At 45.2% G+C, this 20,983-nt stretch overlaps 1 protein-coding gene and 1 non-coding gene across 2 annotated transcripts in view; both read right to left on the bottom strand.

The window, feature by feature from the left end:
* Positions 1–3,130: 3,130 nt before the first annotated feature.
* TMC5 (transmembrane channel like 5) overlaps positions 3,131–20,983 on the bottom strand; it is a 62,023-nt gene continuing 44,170 nt past the window's right edge. Inside the window, exons 12-20 of the mRNA XM_073015206.1 lie at positions 20,680–20,777; positions 18,183–18,278; positions 14,587–14,662; positions 14,281–14,414; positions 11,394–11,567; positions 9,482–9,560; positions 7,340–7,444; positions 4,889–4,931; positions 3,131–4,139 (exon numbers count right to left, since the gene is read on the bottom strand). Of these exons, the coding sequence (XP_072871307.1) occupies positions 4,093–4,139; positions 4,889–4,931; positions 7,340–7,444; positions 9,482–9,560; positions 11,394–11,567; positions 14,281–14,414; positions 14,587–14,662; positions 18,183–18,278; positions 20,680–20,777 (852 nt within the window). The 3' untranslated portion in view covers positions 3,131–4,092. The remainder of the gene's footprint in view (positions 4,140–4,888; positions 4,932–7,339; positions 7,445–9,481; positions 9,561–11,393; positions 11,568–14,280; positions 14,415–14,586; positions 14,663–18,182; positions 18,279–20,679; positions 20,778–20,983) is intronic.
* LOC119621256 (U4 spliceosomal RNA) lies at positions 3,310–3,449 on the bottom strand. Its single transcript, XR_005237819.2, has one exon. It is a non-coding gene; the product is annotated as a U4 spliceosomal RNA (small nuclear RNA).

Raw genomic sequence — 20,983 nt, 5'->3', positions numbered from 1 at the left:
TTAAAGGCCAGGAGTTCAAGACCAGCCTGGCCATCATGTCTCTACCGTCTCTACTAGAAATACAAACATTACCTGGGCATGGTGGCACATGCCTGTAATCCCAGCTACTCAGGAGGCTGAAGCAAGAATTGTTGAACCCAGGAGTCAGAGGTTGCAGTGAGCCAAGATTGCACCACTGCACTCCAGCCTAGGCCAAAGAGCGAGACTGTCTCAAAAAAAAAAAGAAAATACCCTCTGTGAACTGAATTCAGTCCTGGAGTACCTTCTGAGGGTACACAGCAACTGGTGATTTCTCTTGGGGGCAGTGTGAAGTTAATAATATCCCTTGGCCAGGCATGGTGACTCATGCCTATAATCCTGTCACTTTGGGAAGCCAAGGTGGGAGGACTGCTTGAAGCCAGGAGTTCAACACTAGCCTGGGCAACACAGTGAGACCCCATCTCTACAAAAAATTTAAAAATTGGGGCCGAGATGGGAGGATCACTGGAGCCCAGCAGGTTGAGGCTGCAGTGAGCTAGGATCGCACCACTGCACTCTGGCCTTGGCGACAGAGTTTGACTCCAATCTCTAAAAATTTCATAATAATAAAAATATCCCTTTGTGTTGTAGGAAGGTCTCAAGAGCCAGGAGATCTCTGTCTCTTGATCTTCATCCCAAATCCATTTTGCCTTTGATTCAGCCAGGCCAAATTAAGGATTTAGGTCCTATGCTAAGATGGTAAGGGCCTCAAAAGGTGGAGAATTTGAATGATGAAATAAGGTGTTAATAACTACTATTAAGCACTTCCTTGGCAGACTTAGTATAGGGTTAATAACAGGATTTGGAATCAAGGAAAGCCAAGTCTGCATTCCTAATCAGCAACTTACCAGCTGTATGACCTTGGGTAAGTTACTTAATTTATTTGTAAAATAGGGGTAGTATTCTTGTGGTGGTGGTGATTAAATGAAAGAATGCATGTAAAATCCTTGCTAATTAACATTTAGTGACTGCCTATCATGTCCTAGACTGTTTAAAATGCTTTCCAGGTACAGTACTTTTTTTATTCAGGCTGAAGTGCAGTGGTGTAATCTTGGCTCACTGCAACCTCTGCCTCCCGGGTTCAAGCAATTCTCATGCCTCAGCCTCCCGAGTAGCTGGAATTACAGGCGCATGCCACCACGCCTGGCTAATTTTTGCATTTTTAGTAGAGATGGGATCTTACCATGTTGGCCAGGCTGGTCTCGAACTCCTGACCTCAGGTGATCCACCCACCTTGGCCTCCCAAAGTGTGGGGATTACAGGCATGAGCCTGTAATCTAATGCATGTACACCTCCAGGAGAAGCAGGACTGCACTGAAGTGGAGACAAGGGATGGATGTGAAAGGAGAAGCATTCCAGATGGAAGCACTTAGCATCTGGTGAATGAGCAAAAGTGATGCTTTCAGAGAGAGTTCAGATTTCATTGTAGAAGCCCAGGCAGTGGCCGGGCGCGGTGGCTCATGCCTGTAATCCCAACACTTTGGGAGGCCGAAGCGAGCAGATCACCTGAGGTCAGGAGTTCGACACCAGCCCGGCCAACATGGTGAAACTCCGTCTCTACTAAAAATACAAAAATTAGCCAGGCCAGGTGGCACACGCCTGTAATCCCAGCTACTCAGGAGGCTGAGGCAGGAGAATAGCTTGAACCCAGGACGGGGAGGTTGCAGTGAGCCAAGATTGTGCCACTGCACTCCAGCCTGGGAGACAGAGGGAGACTCCAACTCCATCTCAAAAAAAAAAAAAAAAAAAAAAAGCGAAGAAAAAAGCACAAACAGCACTAAGATGACCCCAAGGGGAATAAAATCACTTCCAACATCACTTCTATGGGCTGCCTGCACTGACCCCACAGACAAGTCTCCCTTAGTCCCTGTGCTTCTTCAGAGCATCTACTGCAACTGTAATTAATTATTGCTTAAGCATTTAATTCATGTCTAAACCTGCTAGACAGGCAGCACCAGGAATTGTTCACCATCTTGTTCACCACTAACATTTGGTCGATATTTGTTGAATGGATGGATGGATGAACGCTACATACAACTATTACCAAAGATGACACCAAAAGAAATTAATTCCTTCGAATGAAGTGAATTAATGAAAAAAAATAAGTGAATGAAAAAGTGTGTGGTCAAGTGCAGTGGCATGTGCCTGTAGTCCCAGCTACTTGGCAGGCTGAAGTGGGAGGACTGCTTGACCTAGGAGTTTGAGTCAAACCTGGCAACACAGCCCGGACTCATCTCTTAAAAATAAAAAAAAGGGAATAAATGACAGCACTGGTTGGGTGCTTGTGTTTCGAATGTATCTTAAATGCTTTCTAAATTCAGTTCCAATTAGGTTTTATGACAGTGATTACTTAAGAGGAGGCTCCTCTCCCCTGAGTAATTGCACCTTTCTGCTGGACCCTTCAGTGTTAAGAACAGCCACTGTTCTCACTCATAGGTGGGAACTGAACAATGAGATCACTTGGACACAGGAAGGGGAACATCACACATGGGGTCCTATTGTGGGGAGGAAGGCGGGGAGGGATAGCATTGGGAGATATACCTAATGTAAATGACGAGTTAATGGGTGCAGCACACCAACATGGCACATGTATACATATGTAACAAACCTGCACGTTGTGCACATGTACCCTAGAACTTAAAATAAAAAAAAAAAAAAAAAACAGCCACATGGCTTGTGAATCATTTGGCAAATCTGCAAAAAAATTATACACACACGTATTCATTACATATGCGCACACACACACATTCCACACATCACCACTAGTTTCATATTTGGTTTGAATAAAACTTTTAATTTATTTTATTTTATTTTTTTGAGACAGAGTCTCACTCTATTGCCCAGGCTGGAGTACAGTAGTACAATCTTGCCTCACTGCAAACTCTGCCTCCCAGATTCAAGCAATTCTGCCTCAGCCTCCCAAGTAGCTGGGATTATAAGCATGCACCACCACGCCCAACTAGTTTTTGTATTTTTAGTAGAGACGGGTTTTCACCATGTTGGCCAGGCTGGTCTTGAACTCCTGACATTAATGCTGCACCCATTAACTCGTCATTTACATTAGGTATATCTCCTAATGCTATCCCTCCCCCCCTTCCTCCCCACAATAGGACCCCGTGTGTGATGTTCCCCTTCCTGTGTCCAAGTGATCTCATTGTTCAATTCCCACCTATGAGTGAGAACCTATAAGTGATCCACTTGCCTCAGCCTCCCAAAGTGCTGAGATTACAGGCATAAGCCATTGCACCCAGCTAATTTCTTTTCTTCTCTTTTCTTTTTTTTCTTATCCAGTCTCCGTAGAGACTGTCAAAAATTGCCAGTGCTGATTATATTTCAAGTCATCACAGTGGGGTATTGGGAAAAGTTTCAATTAGCAATAATCATGTCTCGGATAAATCTCACTGGCTACGGTACTGCCACTGTGCAAAGCTAGTTTGACGTAGGACTTTGATGGTCATGTATAACACCTCATAGGGGCAGAACCTCCTCCATCCCTGACTCCAAAGACTCATGTAATCAATACGCAAGAAAGTCCAGAGATGAGACCTCTGGTTGTATTCCACCTTTGGGACATGGGGGATGTTTTTAGTTCTAAGTCACAAATAAATGCAGGTTCTACAATTCAGAGGCTTCATATCCCTGCTTGAGGATTACATGTTTATTCAGGATGGACCACTTTTCTTAGCAACAGTTTCTAAACCTTTGCCAGGTCTGGGAAGTCTGGCAGGAGAGATTTCTAAGAACCAATCAATCATGCACACATTTCTTGAAGATAAAATACATTATTCCCTAGTTGTCTCTTCCTAGGTTTTTGTGGGCTCATTTCAATATTACAACAATCTTTATTGGAAAACCCCAAGTATTTTGTCTTGAAAAATCAGCAATCTGGGTGTGAAAAATAGCAAGGAATGCCCAATTTTACTTTGATATTTACATTGTAGTCAGTTTCCACTCCTGGCTAAAGGCTTGGATTTTCTTCTGGGCAGTTCCTAAAGGCACAGGTGGCATGAAAGAAATAGTTCCATTTTCATCTCCTCTCTTTATTTGATTGGTGTCTGGTTACCAAAACAGTCATCAGGCCCTTGGATTACCTTCTTGAACTGATCTTCTAAATCGCAAGTCTAGGTTGGACACAGGAAAGAGAAGTTAACGCAGGCACACTCTGCCCCATCTCTACAAGGGAAAGACCAACTTGGCCTTCAAGAGCCCATAGCTTCTCTTGCCTTCCTTGCCTCCTCCTTTTAGTTTCTATAATCTTCCCCCTTGAACTGCCATCACTGGAAGTCATCAGTAAATGCTATCCCCAAAAAATAAATGGGTTTGTTTGTTTCCTGCCCAGAATTCACTCTCCTGGCATCAGCCCCAGATCTTCTTTGGGAAGTCACCCTTCCCTACTCTCGGTCCCTATGGTCTTCATGGTTGCACCACCTGTATCTACAGATGAAATCATGTGACCAAGGGAACTGCCACATTTTTGTAGCCACAACAATTGGTTCATAGACAGGGACATCACCCAGTCAGATCTTATGAAACACCATGAGAATCCTGGGTCCCTCAGTCTTTTCCACCAGACTGACTCTGAGAAGATATAAGAAGTTGATAAAACTGTCTTGCACTTATTAAGAAGAGTCTATTGCAAAAGGAACTAACATGGGTAAGAACGGAACTGAAAAAAACCGGGTTCTGGTGACATTGTGACTTCCTGCGTTAGGCTAGACCTAAAGCAAGAATTATTCTTGGAATTTTGCTTAAGCCAGTTTGGATCCAGTTTGCAACTGAAAAGGTAACGGACACATGAGCAATTCTTACACTTAAGATATTTCACCAGAAATATATTAGGGTCTTATTCTGTCCCAGTTCAATTACTCACCAAGACTGCCATCACGTTCCCCCAAATGCAAAGTGTCTTGTTGCTGAAAAAGTAAAAAACAGGCAGCCATGTCATGGAGGAAGAATGCAGATTCTGGGTCTTGTTGCATAGTTGGCACAATTTGTGGGCCCTCCACCATTTTAAAATTAAGGGATGACAGATTAAGGCCAAGTCTCTGCCATAGAAATACTGAACATGTTTTGTTTTTTAGGGAGAGTGATTCCATTCATTCATTCCACAGATAATCTTTTTTTTTTTTTTTTTTTTTTTTTTTTTTTTTTTTTTTTTTGACAGAGTCTTGCTTTGTCTCCCAGGCTGGAGTGGAATGGTGTGATCTCAGCTCACTGCAACCTCCACCTCCCGGGTTCCAGTGATTTTCCCGCCTCAGCCTCTGGAGTAGCTGGGATTATAGGTGCCTGCCACCACGCCCGGCTATTTTTTTTTTTTTTTTTTTTTTTAGTAGAGACAGGGTTTCACCATGTTGGTCAGGCTGGTCTCGAACTCCTGACCCCAAGTGATCTGTCCACCTCAGCATCCCAAAGTGCTGGGATTACAGGCGTGAGCCACCGTGCCCGGCCATTCCATAGATATTCACTGACCATTCATATTATGCCAGGTAATAAATTAGGACCTGGGGTGACAAGTGCACAGACATGGTCCCCACCTTCAGAGGATCTACCTTTAGGCCTCTAGATCACTTACCCAAATTGTGCTGACAGTATAAATTTGCACAGATGGTAAATTACATGTCAGTCACTTCTGTCAAGATCACAATTTTCAACATGAGTGGTATTTGCATTAAGGTGGATTTACTGTTCATCTGTATTTTCAGGACACTCAGGAAGCAAGCAAGGCTTTGGAATTAGAGCAGGGTTTCATGTATCTTTATATTCTCTTGGTAAGAATGAAATTGATTAAATCTTTTTAAGGGAATGATATAGCACTATCTATTAACATTGTCATGTACATGCTTTGTGGCAGAAATATTCAGAAAAATACTTTTTATTTTTTATTTTTTTTATTTATTTTTTATTTTTTTTGACATGGAGTCTTGCTCTGTTGCCTAGGCTGGAGTGCAATGGCATGACCTTGGCTCACTGCAACCTCCACCTCCTGGGTTCAAGTGATTCCTGTTCTTCAGCCTCCCAAGTAGCTGGGATTACAGATGTGCACCATGACACCCAGCTCAGTTTTCTTGTTTGTTTTTGTTTTTTATATTTTTAGTAGAGATGGGTTTCACCATGTTTGCCGGGCTGGTCTTGAACCCCTGACCTCAAGTGATATGCCCGCCTTGGCCTCCCAAAGTGCTGGGGATTACAGGAGGGAGCCACTGCGCCCAGGGTAATTTTTTTAAGAGACAGGGTCTTGTTCTGTCTCCCAAGCTGGAGTGCGGTGATGGGATCATAGCTCACTGTAGCCTCAAACTCCTGGGTTTGAGCAATCCTCTCACCTCAGCTTCCTGAGTAGCTGAGGCTACAGTTGCGAGCCACCGTGTCTAATTATTAAAAATTTTTAAGGGATGGGGTTTCGCTTTGTTGGTCTTAAACTCCTGGCCTCAAGCAGTCCTCCCCTCCCACCTCAGCCTCCTGAGTAGCTGCGATTATAACCGCCCAAAAAATAATTGTAACAAAATATTTCATTACCTACTGTTTTGAGTATTTAAAAACATAGAAACAACCCAAATATCCAAATATGTACAAAATTAAACATCGTCCAAGATATAGTATTAAGTGGTGGGCTGCGGGGGAGGGAAGTTATGATACTATTTGTATAATATAGCCTCACTTTTGTAATAAACAAGTAAAGTGTTGGTAGATACAGGTATGTTTGCAGATGCCTAGGGAAATAGATTTGCAAGACTAGACACTGAAGTATTCATAGTGAGATGAGATTTCAGGGCCCTTTTCATATCAGTGGGATCTACTTCTGTATTATCAGGGTTGTGAAAAATAAACGTGCAAGTTCCATGAGGCCAGGGGCTTTGTTTTGCTCACCGTAACCCCAGCACCTAGAAAAAGTACAGGCATGAAAAATGCTGAATAAATGAATATTACTTTTCTTTAGGCTTACCGCAACCTCCGCCTCCTGGGTTCAAGCGATTCTTCTGCCTCAGCCTCCTGAGTAGCTGACGCTACAGGCACATGTGGCCACGCCCAGCTAATTTTTGTATTTTTAGTAGAGACGGGGTTTCACCATATTGGCCAGGCTGGTCTCAAACTCCCGACCTCGTGATCCACCAGCCTAGGCCTCCCAAAGTGCTGGGATTACAGGTGTGAGCCACTGCGCCCGGCCATGATTATTACTTTTTAAGTAAAAACCACAGAAATACTTAGACAAAGAATGAAGGGCCCTTCCATGATCCCAAGAGCTTGGTCTGTAGTTCTCCGATGCACCTTTTACATGGAGGCAAGTTCGTGTCCCAGGGATCCCCAAGGCAGTCTCCAACCTCACCTCCACCTCTCTCCTTTCCAGAACGAGTGAGCTGGGGTTTGCTTTCTTCTCCATATCCTGCAGCTTGATCAACTTTTCTATCAGGAACATTTTATCTTTGCCTTCCTACCAAGAAGGAAAACAAAACCAGAAAGAAACAAAAACATGAATGAATGATGGTATGGAATTGAGAAAGCAATTGATGGGAAGAACGTCGGTTTTCAGGCAGGTAGGGTCCTAGAAGTTGGATGGAGGTTGCTGCCATCTTTTGGTGAAAGAAAAGAAACATTTCACAGTAAAACCAAATTATCCCCCAGAGCCTGCCTGCACTGTAATATTCTCCTCTAAAGCAACTCCCCTAACAGGCTTGAGAAAGTAGCCTTCAGAAGTCGGCTGCTGGAAGCAACTTATATGCCACGTCTCAATAGCCAGGAAAAATGGTTTCCAGTATCCCCCATAGGCATGTGTCCCAGAGCGAGACTCCGTGTCAAAACAAACAAACAAAAAGATATATGTAGGATATGGAAAATATGAAACAGATGACCTGCATTCTTTAAGAATAAAAAGAAAAGAGGAAATAGGGAGGGGAGGTGGTAAATGGTTATAGAGTAAAAGAAAGTTAGGCATTTCGGCTGGGCCTGGTAGCTCACGCCTGTAATCCCAGCCCTTTGGGAGGCCGAGGCGGGTGGATCACTTCAGGTCAGGAGTTTGAGACCAGTCTAGTTAACATGGTGAAACCCCATCTCTATTAAAAATACAAAAATTAGCTGGGCATGGTGGCACACACCTGTAATCCCAGCTAGTAAGAAGGCTGAGGCAGGAGAATCACTTGAACCCAGGAGGCAGAGGTTGCAGTGAGCCAAAATCATGCCACTGCCTTCCAGCCTGGGAGACACAGTGAGATTCCGTCTCAAAAAAAAAAAGAAAACGGAAACAAAGGCACATCAACCAAATGCAACATGTACCCCCTTTTCAGATCCTGAATTGTACAGTTCTAGTATAAAAAGACACTTAAGGGGACAACTGGGGAAACGTAAACATTGGATATAAGATGATAATAATAAATTATTGGTAAGTTTTTTCTTTTTAAGTATGATGATGATATTGTAGTTATGTTTTTTTAAAAGTCTTTATCTCAGCTGGATGTGGTGGCTCACGCCTGTAATCCCAGCACTTTGGGATGCCGAGGCGAGCGGATCACCTGAGATTGGAAGTTTGAGACCAGCCTAACCAACGTGGAGAAATCCCTTCTCTACTGAAAATACAAAATCAGCCGGGTGTGGTGGGGTGTGCCTGCAATTCCAGCTATGCAGGAGGCTGAGGCACAAGAATCGCTTGAACCTGGGAGGCAGAGGTTGCAGTGAGCCAAGATCGCTCCACTGCACTCCAACCTGGGCAACAAGAGTGAAACTGTGTCTCAAAATAAATAAATAAAATAAAAGTCTTTATCTCATAGAGATGTACATAAAAGTTTTAATATATAAAAAATAATATAAAGCCTAAGATTTGCTTTAAAATAATCCGGGGAGCCAGGTGGAACGGCATCTGCCTGTAATCTCAGTTACTCCGGAGGCTGAGTCAGGAGTTCAGGAATTTTAATCCAGCCAGGGCAACACAGCAAGACCCCCAGCTCTAAAAAAATAAAATAAGGCTGGGCGTGGTGGCTCACGTCTGTAATCCCAGCACTTTGGGAGGCAGGTGGATCACCTGAGGTCAGCAGTTCGAGACCAGTCTGGCCAACATGGTGAAACCCTGTCTCCAATAAAAATATAAAAATTAGCTGGGCATAGTGGCGGGCACCTGTAATCCCAGCTACTTGGGAGGCTGGGGCAGGAGAATCGTTTGAACCCTGGAGGTGGAAATTGCAGTGAGCCGAGATTGCGCCTCTGCACTCCAGCCTGGGCAACAAGAGCAAAACTCTGTCTCATAATAATAATAATAATAATAATAATAAATAATAAGAATAAAAATAAAGAATTTGCTGGGAAGAGAAAGTGTAGATGAAATAAGAATATAAAAACATTGATGGCTGTTAAGGCTGACAGCAAGGATATGAGAGTTCATTGTAGTATTCTCTTTATTTTGGAGGATGTTTGAAAGTGTCCCTTATACAGCGTTTAAAAAGGGTTATGGTGGACATCAGAGGGATCCAAGGGGACTTACATTAATGATCTGCTCATGGAGCAGCCTGATCATAATCTTCCTTCCCTCTGTGATCTGCCAGTAAAGATAGGTGATGATTCTGGAAGAGGAGAAAAGAAAGAATGACAGATGTTGCCAATGTTTTGCGGGCTCCAAATTTCCACTGGATGCAAAGGAACTGGAATCTGTGCTGCAGATGGATTTGGGCCCAAATGTGTTTTTGAAAACTCATGTCAGGGTGAGTTATAGTTTAAATACATTGGAACAATGGTTCTCCACCTGGTTGCTCATGGAATCACCTGGAAGGGGGAAATAAGCCCATGCCACAGCCCCTCTTCAGACCAATTAATTTAGCATCTCTGGGCATGTCATCTCCTTAAAAGGAGAACAGCAGGTATTGCTTTCTTAACAGAACAAGTTTAAAAAAAATCCCTAAGACGACGGGGCATGGTGGCTCATGCCTGTAATCCCAGCACTTTGGGAGGCCAAGGCAGGTGGATCACTTGAGGTCAGGAGATCGAGACCATCCTGGCTAACACGGTGAAACCCTGTCTCTACTAAAAATACAAAAAGATTAACCGAGCATGGTGGTGGGTGCCTGCAGTCTCAGCTACTGAGGAGGCTAAGGCAGGAGAATGGTATGAACCCGCGAGGCAGAGCTTGCAGTGTGCTGAGATCGCACCACTGCACTCCAGCCTGGGCGACAGAGTGAGACTCTGTCTCAAAAAAAAAAAAAAATTCCCTAAGCCAAGAAGATAGTATATAATCTTTCCCCCCTTCCCCCAGAGATGGGGTCTTGCTCTGTTCCCCAGGCTGGAGTGCAGTGGCACGATCAGAGAACACTGCAGCCTCAAACTCCTAGGCTCAAGCAATCCTCCCATCTCAACTTCCCAAGAAGCTCAGACTACAGGCACAAGCCACTGCATCAGGCTAAATCACTTTTAAAAAAACTATCAACGCAAGGTTGGGCAAGGTGGCTAACACCTGTAATCCCAACACTTTGAGAGGCTGAGGCAGGAGGATAACTTGAGGCCAGGAGTTTGAGACTAGCCTGGACAACACAGGGAAACCCCATCTCTCAAAAAAATTTTAAAATTAGCCAAGTGTAGTGGTGCACACCTGCAATCCCAGCCACTTGGGGGCTGAGGTGGGAGGATTGCTTGAGCCTGAAAAGGTTGAGGTTGCAGCGAGCCATGACCATGCCGCTGCAGTCCAGCCTGGGTGATAGATCATGACCCCATCTCAACCAAAAGAGAAAGGAAAGAAAGAGAAGGAAGGGAAGGCAAGGGAAGGGGGAAAGAAGGAGAAAGAGAAAGCAAGAAAGCAAGAAAGGGAGAGAGAGAGAGAGAGGAAGAAAGAAACAAAAAGAGAGAAAGGAAGGAAGGAAGGAAGAGAGAGAAAGAAAGAAAGAGAAAGAAAGAGCAAAGAAAGAAAGAAAGAAAGAGCAAAGAAAGAAAGAAAGAAAGAGAAAGAAAGAAAAGAAAAGAGAATGTAAAGGAACAGAAAGGGAAAGGAAGAGAAAGGGAAAGGAAAGGAACGGAAAGGGAAGGGAAAGGAATGGAAAGGAAGGGGAAGGGAGAAAGAGAGAGAGATGGAGGGAGGGAGGAAGGGGAAAAGAAGAGAAGAGAAAAGAAAAGGAAGGAAAGCAAGGAAGGGAGGAAGGGAAGAAGGGAGGAAGGGAGGAAGGGAGGAAGGGAGGAAGGGAGGAAGGGAGGGAGGGAGGGAGGGAGGGAGGGAGGAAGGAAGGAAGGAAGGAAGGAAGGAAGGAAGGAAGGAAGGAAGGAAGGAAGGAAGGAAAACTACCTATGCAAGGGTAGAGTCACCCAGAACACTGAGCTATACTACAGCCATTTGCTTTCCAACCAAACATCCCCACTGCTGTTTCCCCCGAGAGCTCCTGGCTTTCCCTGCGAGATTCCCCAGATACACTCACAGCACAATGAGGGTGAGGATGAAAAAGAAGTGCACGCTTCCAATGAGGTTCCGATAGATCCAAACAACCCACAGGTAGCCAGGCCGTGTACTCAGGGTGTCGATCCAGCTGTAGATGGAGTGAATGAAGAAAGGCAGACCTCGAAAAGGGCCACAGTCAGCTGAAGGCTTCAATCTGGTAAAACAAAGATGGAAGAACATCTCTAGCACAAGACTCAGGGATGGTTATTTTAGAATCAGCGTGTCCTTTCTGGGCTCTGGGCCTGAAAACATCAAGTCTTGCCTGATCCACTCACACCCACTTCCCAAAGAAACCCTCTTGCTCACAGCCTTACTGGGGTGACCTGCACTCCAAGGACCGGCTCTCAGATCAGAGGGATCACCTCACCCAACAGCAGCCAATCCAAAGGCCAGGCAGTGACTTCTGCAGTAACTTGGCTCAATGATATGAATGGGGGCAGTCAGACTCTTTTTCTTAAGATCTTGAATTAAGGCCAGGCACTATGGCTCATGCCTCTAATCCCAACAGTTTGGGAGGCCAAGGTGGGAGGATCGTTTGAGCCCAGAAGTTCAAGACCAGCCTGGGCAACATAGTGAGACTCCGTCTCTACAAAAAAATAAAGAATTAGCTGGGCATGGCAGCACATGCCTGTGGTCCTGGCTATATAGGAGGCTGAGGTGGGAGGATCGCTTGAACCCAGGAGGTTGAGGCTATAGTGATCTGTGATCACGCCACTGTACTGCAACCTGGGCAACAGAGCAAGACCCTGTCTAAAAAAAAAGAACTTGAATTAAAGCCAAGTATGGTGGCTTGCCTGCAATTCCAGCACTTTGAGAGGCCAAGGCAGGAGGATCACTTGAAGCCAAGAGTTCGAGACCAGCCTAGGCAACGTAGTGAGACCCCCCATTTCTAAAAATAATAATAATAATAATTAGCCAGGCATGGTGATGTGTGCCTATAGTCCCAGCTACTTGGGAGGCTGAGGTGGGAGAATCACTTGAGCCCAGGAGTTTGAGCTACGATTGTGCCGCTGCACTCCAGCCTGGGTGACAGAGCAAGGCCCTGTCTCAAAGAAAGAAATTGAATTAAGAAGCATAAAGAGGGAAGCCTGTTAGCTATGGAGGAATGAGCAGAAACTATAGGGCAACAAGGAACTGGTGAGGAAGAGAGAGAAGAGAGTGGATACGCCAAGAGGAGCAAGAATGTTGTGGAGTAAGGAATTGAGGGCCCCAGTTTCACGGGTGTCCTAAAAATCATCTCCCTTGTTCATCAACCATGGTTTACTCTGTTAAGCACTGTTCTAGTCAGGCTGTGGGGACTTCGCATTAAGCAAGTTCCTGCCCTATTTGGCTTACGTTCTGGTGGGGAAAATGGACAATCGTTGAGTAACAATTAAACAAAGACTCACACAGAGGCATTCCTGATTATGAATGAAGGAAAGAAACTCAGGCCTGAGAGAGAGAAGCAGTGGGGAACTGAGAGCAGACAAGGAGGGCTGTGAAGGTCAGATCTTGGAGAGGGCCTTGGAGCTGAGAATCAGAGGGTGGAGAGGAGGCAGCCAAGCAAAGGGAGTGGGGAGAGGACTTCACTCAGAGGACTCTGCCCATGTTGGGAGGGGCTTGCTGGCTTCCAGGAATGGGGTGAGGGCGGTGGGGTAGGGTACAGTGGAGCCAAAGGGAGGTGGGGTTGTAGAGGTGGGAGGAGCCGGATCAGTCCTGCCTTTCTGTTAATTTAGATGAAGTTCTGTTCCGGATGTGGAGGAATAGGGTGCGGGGGCATCTCCCCATTCTGGGAAGTTTCAGTTCTTGGCAGAAGTGAGAAAGCTACTCCTGACTATGGCTGTCAGATGGGTGGTGATCAAACGAGGATGTATTCCCTCCCTGGCTTTTAGTGTCTGTTGGTTAGCCAGGGAACTTAGGTTAGACACTGTATTAAGCATGTCTTTTTATTCTGATGTTTTGACATCTGGGGTCTTACTGACTCCAGCTCCCTGGGCTAGCTTACAAAGCCCACGTTTCAAATGCAAACCAACCGATCCAGATCCCACACCCCCAACCACCCCCTTTATCAGGCTCTCACATCTGGGCCACCACTCCGCTACCCTAATCACCCCAGGGCCAGGTGCCAGACAACTCAGGGCAGATCCACATCCCACAGCCTACTGACAAACCAGCCAACCCTAAACCTGCTTCCCCTGCCTTGCCCATTCCTTACCATGGAAAACCACAGGAAAGGCTCTAGCCCATGTTTCCCCTCACTCCCTCTGCCTCCTGACCTACCCGGATGCTTCCCTGTGTGGTCCTTTGTGGCACAGAGTGCCTCCCCTTCTCAGGAACTATGAGTAATAAACTATCTTTCTAGTGGTGGTCATTCCTGACCTGTTGGGCTTCACCACACCTAGATTATTTATTTATTTATTTATTTATTTATTTATTTATTGAGACAGAATCTCACTCTGTCACCCAGGCTAGAGCACAATGGTGCAATCTCGGCTCACTGCAACCTCCACCTCCCGGGTTCAAGCGATTCTCCTGCCTCAGCCTCCCGAGCAGCTGGGATTATAGGCATGCACCACCACGCCTGGCTAATTTTTGTATTTTTAATAGAGACGAGTTCACCATGTTGGCCAGGCTCATCTTGAACTTCTGGCCTCAAGTGATCCACCCACTTCGGCCTCCCATAGTGCTGGGATTATAGGCATGAGCCACTGCGCCTGGCCTCACCACACCTGAATTATAATAAAACCTACATTTTAAAACACACACCCATCCACCCAGTCTCTAAAACCTCCCCCAAGGCCACCTTCTCCTACCTCCCCCAAGGCCACCTTCTCCTACCTCCCCCAAGGCCACCTTCTCCTACCTCCCCCAAGGCCACCTTCTCCTACCTCCAGATGGTGATGGCCAGGGTGCACAAGACCCCGGTGAAGGATGGGAAAAAGAGCAAGAGGATGAAGCAAGTCATCATCTGTGAGGCCCGCCAGGCTTTGCTCGGAGGCTGGAAATTCATCATCAGGCTGATCTGAAGAGAGAGAGGCAGCCACCTCCCATCTGCAGCCAGAGCAGCAGCAGAGGGACCCCAGCCAGGCCCAGCTTCCTGAGACCTTTGCAGAGCCCCCTTCCCCAGCTTTAAGCGCCAACAGGTCACAGGCGACTGAGCAAAGCTAACTGATGGCAACGTCGGACTGACTCACGTTTTTGGCGTAGAACATGATGAAAAGCATAATCATTTGGATAAGGGGCAGCAGGGGGCAGAAGAAGATTCCAATCCTGCGAGGGAGAGAGGGTGAGTGTCAGAGCCCGGGGGAGACAAAAGGAGTCGGGGTGAATCTGGGATGCTTGGAAGGAAGAGAAAGAGGATGTTGTGGCCTGGATTGTGTGTCCCCAAAATCCATATATTGAGGCCTTAACCCCCAGTATCTCAGAACGTGACTGTATTTGGAGACAGGGCCTTGGAGAGGTGCTTAAGGTAGAACAAGATCACAGTAGGAGACCCTAATCCAGTACAACTGGTGACCCTAAAAGAAGAGATTAGGAGGCCAGGAATGGTGGCTCACACCTGTAATCCCAGAACTTTGGGAGGCCAAGGCGGGTGAATCACCTGAGGTCAGGAGTTCGAGACCAGCCTGGCCAACATGGTGAAACCCCATCTCTACTAAAAATACAAAAATTAGCCAGGCATGATGGCGCATGCTTGTAATCTCAGCTACTTGAGAAGCTGAGGCAGGAGAATCGCTTGAACCTGGGAGGCGGAGGTTGCAGTGAGCTGAGATTGTGCCATTGCACTCCAGCCTGGGCAACAGAGCAAGACTCCATCTCATCAACAAAAAAGAAGAGAGTAGGACATAGACACACAGAGAAACGAAGACCATGTAAAGACATGGGGAGAAGATGGCCGTCTATAAACCAAGGAAAGAGGCTTGAGACAGATCCCTCCCTTATGACCCTCAGAAGAAACCAACGCCACCGGCATCTTGATCTTGGCCTTCTGGCCAAGATCACTATACCGAAAATTAGGCAGGGTGGTGTACAACAGACTAAAACTTGGGAAACATGTTCCTCACTTCATCTCTATCACTGTCCCTAACATATATCCTTTTCTGTCATTATATTATCTTCTTTTTTTTTTTTTTTTTTTTGAGACAGAGTTTCGCTCTGTCGCCCAGACTGGAGTGCAGTGGCCGGATCTCAGCTCACTGCAAGTTCCACCTCCCGGGTTCACGCCATTCTCCTGCCTCAGCCTCCCGAGTAGCTGGGACTACAGGCGCCGCCACCACGCCCGGCTAGTTTTTTTGTATTTTTTTAGTAGAGACAGGGTTTCACGATGTTAGCCAGGATGGTCTCGATCTCCTGACCTCGTGATCCGCCCGTCTCAGCCTCCCAAAGTGCTAGGATTACAGGCTTGAGCCACCGTGCCCGGCCCATTATATTATCTTCTTATAAAACTCATCATCACAGGCAATATTCTCCTAAAACCCACAAAAGTTAGAACTGTAATAACCATGGAAAAAAGAAAAGATATGCGTTTCTGATTGTGTTTATTCATGATTTAGCAACAAAAATCTCAAAGGCCCAGAAGTCATGATGGTAATTTCTTTTTTTTTCTTTTTGAGACGGAGTGTCACTCTGTCTCCCAGGCTAGAGTGCAGTGGCATGATCTCGGCTGACTACAACCTCCGCCTCCCTGGTTCAAGTGATTCTCCTGCCTCAGCTTCTCTAGTAGCTGAGATTACAGGCGTCTGCTACCACAGCTGCCTAATTTGTATTTTTTAGTAGAGTCAGGGTTTCACCATGTTGGCAGGCTGGTCTCGAACTCCTGACCTCAAGTGATCTGCTCACCTCAGCCTCCCAAAGTTCTGGGGTTACAGGTGTGAGCCACCATGCCTATTTAATCACCTCGAAAACACTGTGAGTAGGTATCTCTACCATTTAAAGATTAGAAAACTAAGGTTTAGAGAGAGTTTTAGTAACTTGCCCAGTGGCGTCCTAGTTGAAATAATGTGGAAGAAAGGATTTTGTAAACTGCCAAATTGCCAGCAGGTGATCTAGCAGCATGCAAACACATCACTTATTAAACTACCAAAGAAAGGTCCTCACTGTGTCTAAAAAATAAACTCATTAACTTTGAGTTATTTGCAGACAGTCAAATCACCCAGGGCAACTCTAAAGAGTCAGAAAATAAAACACTCTCTGGTTGTATGACATATTGGTATTTGCAAAGCAGTTTTCATCTACCATGGCATTTAATCCTCAACATGATTCAAAGGCAACTATTCTTTTTTTTTTTTTTTTTTTTTTTTTGAGACGAAGTTTCATTCTTGTCGCCCAGGCTGGAGCGCAATGGCACGATCTCTGTTCACTGCAGCCTCTACCTCCCAGGTTCAAGTGATTCTCCTGCCTCAGCCTCCCAAGTAGCTGGGATTACAGGCACCCACAACCACGCCTGGCTAATTTTTGTGTGTATTTTAGTAGAGACGGGGTTTTGCCATGTTGGCCAGGTTGGCCTCAAACTCCTGGCCTCAGGTGATCCAGCCTCCCAAAGTGCTGGGATTACTACAGGCATGAGCTACAGCTCCTGGCATTTTTTTTTTTTTTTGAGACAGAGTTTCACTCTTGTCACCCAGGTTGGAGTACCATGGCACTATTTTGGCTTACTGCAACCTCTGCCTCCTGGGTTCAAGCAATTCTTGTGTCTCAGTCTCCTGGGTAGTTGGGATTACAGGCATGCGCCACTGCACCTGGCTAATTTTTTATATTTTTAGTAGAGACGGGGTTTCACTGTGTTAGCCAGGATGGTCTCGATCTCCTGATCTGATGATCTGCCCGCCTCGGCCTCCCAAAGTGCTGGCATTACAGGCATGAGCCACCGCGCCTGGCCTTTATTTATTTATTTATTTTATTTTTTTGAGACAGAGTTTCGCTCTTGTTGCCCAGGCTGGAGTACCATGGCACAATCTTGGCTCACTGCAACCTCTGCCTCCCAGGTTCAAGCGATTCTTGTGTCTCAGCCTCCCAAGTAGCTGGGATTACAGGCATGTGCCACCATGCCCGGCAAATTTTGTATTTTTAGTAGAGATGGGGTTTCACCGTGTTGGTCAGGTTGGTCTTGAACTCCTGACCTTAGCTGATCTACCTGCCTCAGCCTCCCAAAGTGCTGGGATTACAGGCTTGAGCCACCACACCTGGCCTTAAAGGCAGCTATTCTTATATGCATTTACAGATGAATCTGAGGTTCAGACAAGCACAGTGATCTCCATGAGTGGCAAAGCCAGTCTCAGAATTCAGTTTATCCTGTTCCAAATCCAATACTTTCAAATTAGCAACACCCCATCAGATGGAACCTGGGAATGTGATTCACCATACAGAATTCCAGCATTAACTGCATCATGTTAAAATAAATAAGGAAAAGTAAGGCAGGAAGATTGCTTGAGCTCAGGAGGTTGAGGCTGCGGTGAGCCATGATCATGCCACTGCACTCCAGCGTGAGCAACAGAGTGAGACCCTGTCTCAAAAATAAATAAATAGGCTGAGCATGGTGACTCATACCTATAGGTGGCCTCCAGGCCTCCAGGTTGGGATCCCTGCTCAATGCTGATTCTTGTCTGAAGTCCTTAAGCTCTCATAAAGGAAAATGGTAGTCTAAATGCTAAATTCATGGTTCTCAGACTGGCTGGATGGGGTATCACCCATGCAGCTTTAAAAACAACAGATTCTGGGGCTTTGCCACCAAAATACCAACTCCACAGTCATGTGGGAACCACTGGGCATTTTGCTGAGTCACAAAACTTACCACACCAGAGTTTGTGCATAGATCAGTTCTAGAACATTCCTGGCAATGTCAAACTCCGGAAGGCCAAGACTTGTGATCAGCTGCATCCCAATGATCCTGTGAAAACATACGGAGTTTAGTACCCAAACCATAACTCCCACTTTCAGAAGATCCCCCACAGACCAGGACAATCAAAAGAGACCCTCACCAGCTTGAAATAAAGTCATAAGTTCCCTTGAAAATTTTTCAACAGTTCTAAATCTATAAGCATGTTTTTGAAGAAGTAATTGAAGGGATTGAGGGAAAACTAATTTAACACAATGCAGTCAAGCGGGGGTACTGCTAAAGTGGTTTAAAAAGTTCTAGAGAACATTTGTTACCCTGAACATTTATATTATCCCACTATTATCCTATACCCCTCTTTGCTAATTAAAGCTTCTTTTTTCACGAACCGGATGAACTCAGCACCTCTCAACTCAAATAAACATTTTTAAATTTTTGGTTGCTGCTATCAAATTAATTATGTTTCCCCGTGTTCTAAATCCACAAGGAACCAAGTTTCCATTTACTCTGGGGAAACTTGATTCCATATTAATTTATTCATAAAGGGGAGTTGCAAATTTAAAAAAAGTTCTGTCAAAAAAAAACCTCTTCACCTTTTTTTTTTTTTTTTTTTTTTTTGAGATGCAGTCTTGCTGTGTCACCCAGGGTGGAGTGTAGTGGCGCAATCTCAGCTCACTGCAACCTCCACCTCCCGGGTTCAAGCGATTCTCCTGCCTCGGCCTCCCAAGTAGTTGGCATTACAGGCACGCACCACCACACTCGGCTAATTTTTGTATTCTTAGTAGAGATGGGGTTTCACCACATTGGTCAGCCTTCTCTTGAACTCCTGACCTCAGCTGATTCACCCGCCTTGGCCTCCCAAAGTGTCGGGATTATAGGCATGAGTCACTGCACCCAGCCAAACCTTTTCACCTTTATGTCCAGGCCCTCAACAGAGGCTAGAATAAAAGCACATTTTGGCAAAAACGAATGAGGAAATTTGGCATTGAATCTACCCACTGATAAAATAATCAACATCAGACCATCTTATCTGATGGTCAGACCATCTTATTACTAGAACAGCTTGCAGAAATACATAAATGTCTATAAGGAATGAGAGGTTCATCATATTATTTAAAAAAAGAATTACTAAATTTAAAAAACCAGACATGGGACAATGACAGTGCCTCAATTCTGTATATATTGTATCTAATATAAAATTAGTACATCAATTCAATTAAAACAATGAGATAAATCTACATGTGCTGACATGGAAAGATGTCAAGGCATAGTGACAGATCAATAAAAGCATATTCTACAGTATGTTGCAGTGTGACTCCATTTTTGCTTTTGAAAATTATGTAGTATTATATAGTAAAGACACACACAGAACAATGTGTGCATAGAAAAATCTGGAGGAATATATACTAGAATATTAAAATAATCTATAGTGGATAAGATTTCTTTTTTTTTTTTTTTTTCTTTTTTTTGAGACGGAGTCTCCCTCTGTCGCCCAGGCTGGAGTGCAGTGGCCGGATCTCGGCTCACTGCAAGCTCCGCCTCCTGGGTTTACGCCATTCTCCTGCCTCAGCCTCCCGAGTAGCTGGGACTACAGGTGCCTGCCACCTCGCCTGGCTAGTTTTTCGTATTTTTTTGTTTTTTTTAGTAGAGACAGGGTTTCACTGTGTTAGCCAGGATGGTTTTGATCTCCTGACCCTCCCAAAGTGCTGGGATTATAGGCTTGAGCCACCGCGCCCGGCCCAGATTTCTTTTTTCTTCTTTTCTTTCTTTGCCGCCTTCTCCTTCTCCTTCTCCTTCCTCCTCTTCCTCCTCTTCCTCCTCTTCCTCCTCCTCCTCTTCTTCTTCTTCTTCTTCTTCTTCTTCTTCTTCTTCTTCTTCTTCTTCTTCTTCTTCTTCTTCTTCTTCTTCTTCTTCTTCTTCTTCTTCCTCTTCTTCTTCTTCTTCTTCTTCTTCTTCTTCTTCTTCTTCTTCTTCTTCTTCTTCTTCTTCTTCCTCCTCCTCCTCCTCCTCCTCCTCCTCCTCCTCCTCCTTCTTCTTCTTCTTCTTCTTTTTTTTTGAGACAGAATCTCCCTATTTTTCCCAGGCTAGTCTCAAACTCCTGGCCTCAAGTGATCCTCCTGCCTTGGTCTCCCAAAGTGCTGGGACTATAGGCGTGAGCCACTGCCCTCAGCTGGATAAGATTTCAAATGGCTCAGTTTCTGTCTTTTATTTCTAGAATTTGTTTTCAAAAGGTTGTAAAAGGTCAGCTGAACCAAGTGAACTATGACAACAGAACTGTCAGGTTAAGGTGAAATTTTAGCTAATTTAGAAGTGAACAATATCCCCAAGGATAACAGGCAGACTTGGAACAATGCACGCTTTGAGTATGTCAGGGACCTGTACGTCCCACTCAGCCAGGAATCAGGTTCTGGTTACAGCATCAGGCACTAATTACTTAAGAATGACAAATATTTACCTCCTCAGAAACTCTCCCAGGAAGGAATCGGCTAAAGAGAACACAAAATCCATCAGAAGGAGACGGTAGATGTCCTGGCCAATGAGAGTTTCCCAACACTGGAAGGCAAACAAGAGTCCGGATGTGGGAAGGGGCTGTGGCCTCAGCTCAATTCTCCTCTGTTCCTGGCTGTACGTACCCATTAGGACATAGCTAATGGTTGGGTTTGACCAAGTCCTTGTGTACTCAAAAAAGTAGATCCACTCTGAAAATATGCAGCTGAGTTTGTTTTCAAGGGTGTTGTTCTCTTTTGGGTTTCCTTCTT

Source organism: Chlorocebus sabaeus, chromosome 5, assembly GCF_047675955.1.
Source record: "Chlorocebus sabaeus isolate Y175 chromosome 5, mChlSab1.0.hap1, whole genome shotgun sequence".
Classification (NCBI taxonomy): Eukaryota; Metazoa; Chordata; class Mammalia; order Primates; family Cercopithecidae; genus Chlorocebus; species Chlorocebus sabaeus.
The sequence above is the reverse complement of the archived record's forward strand: the minus strand, read 5'-3'. Positions and strand labels throughout refer to the sequence as shown.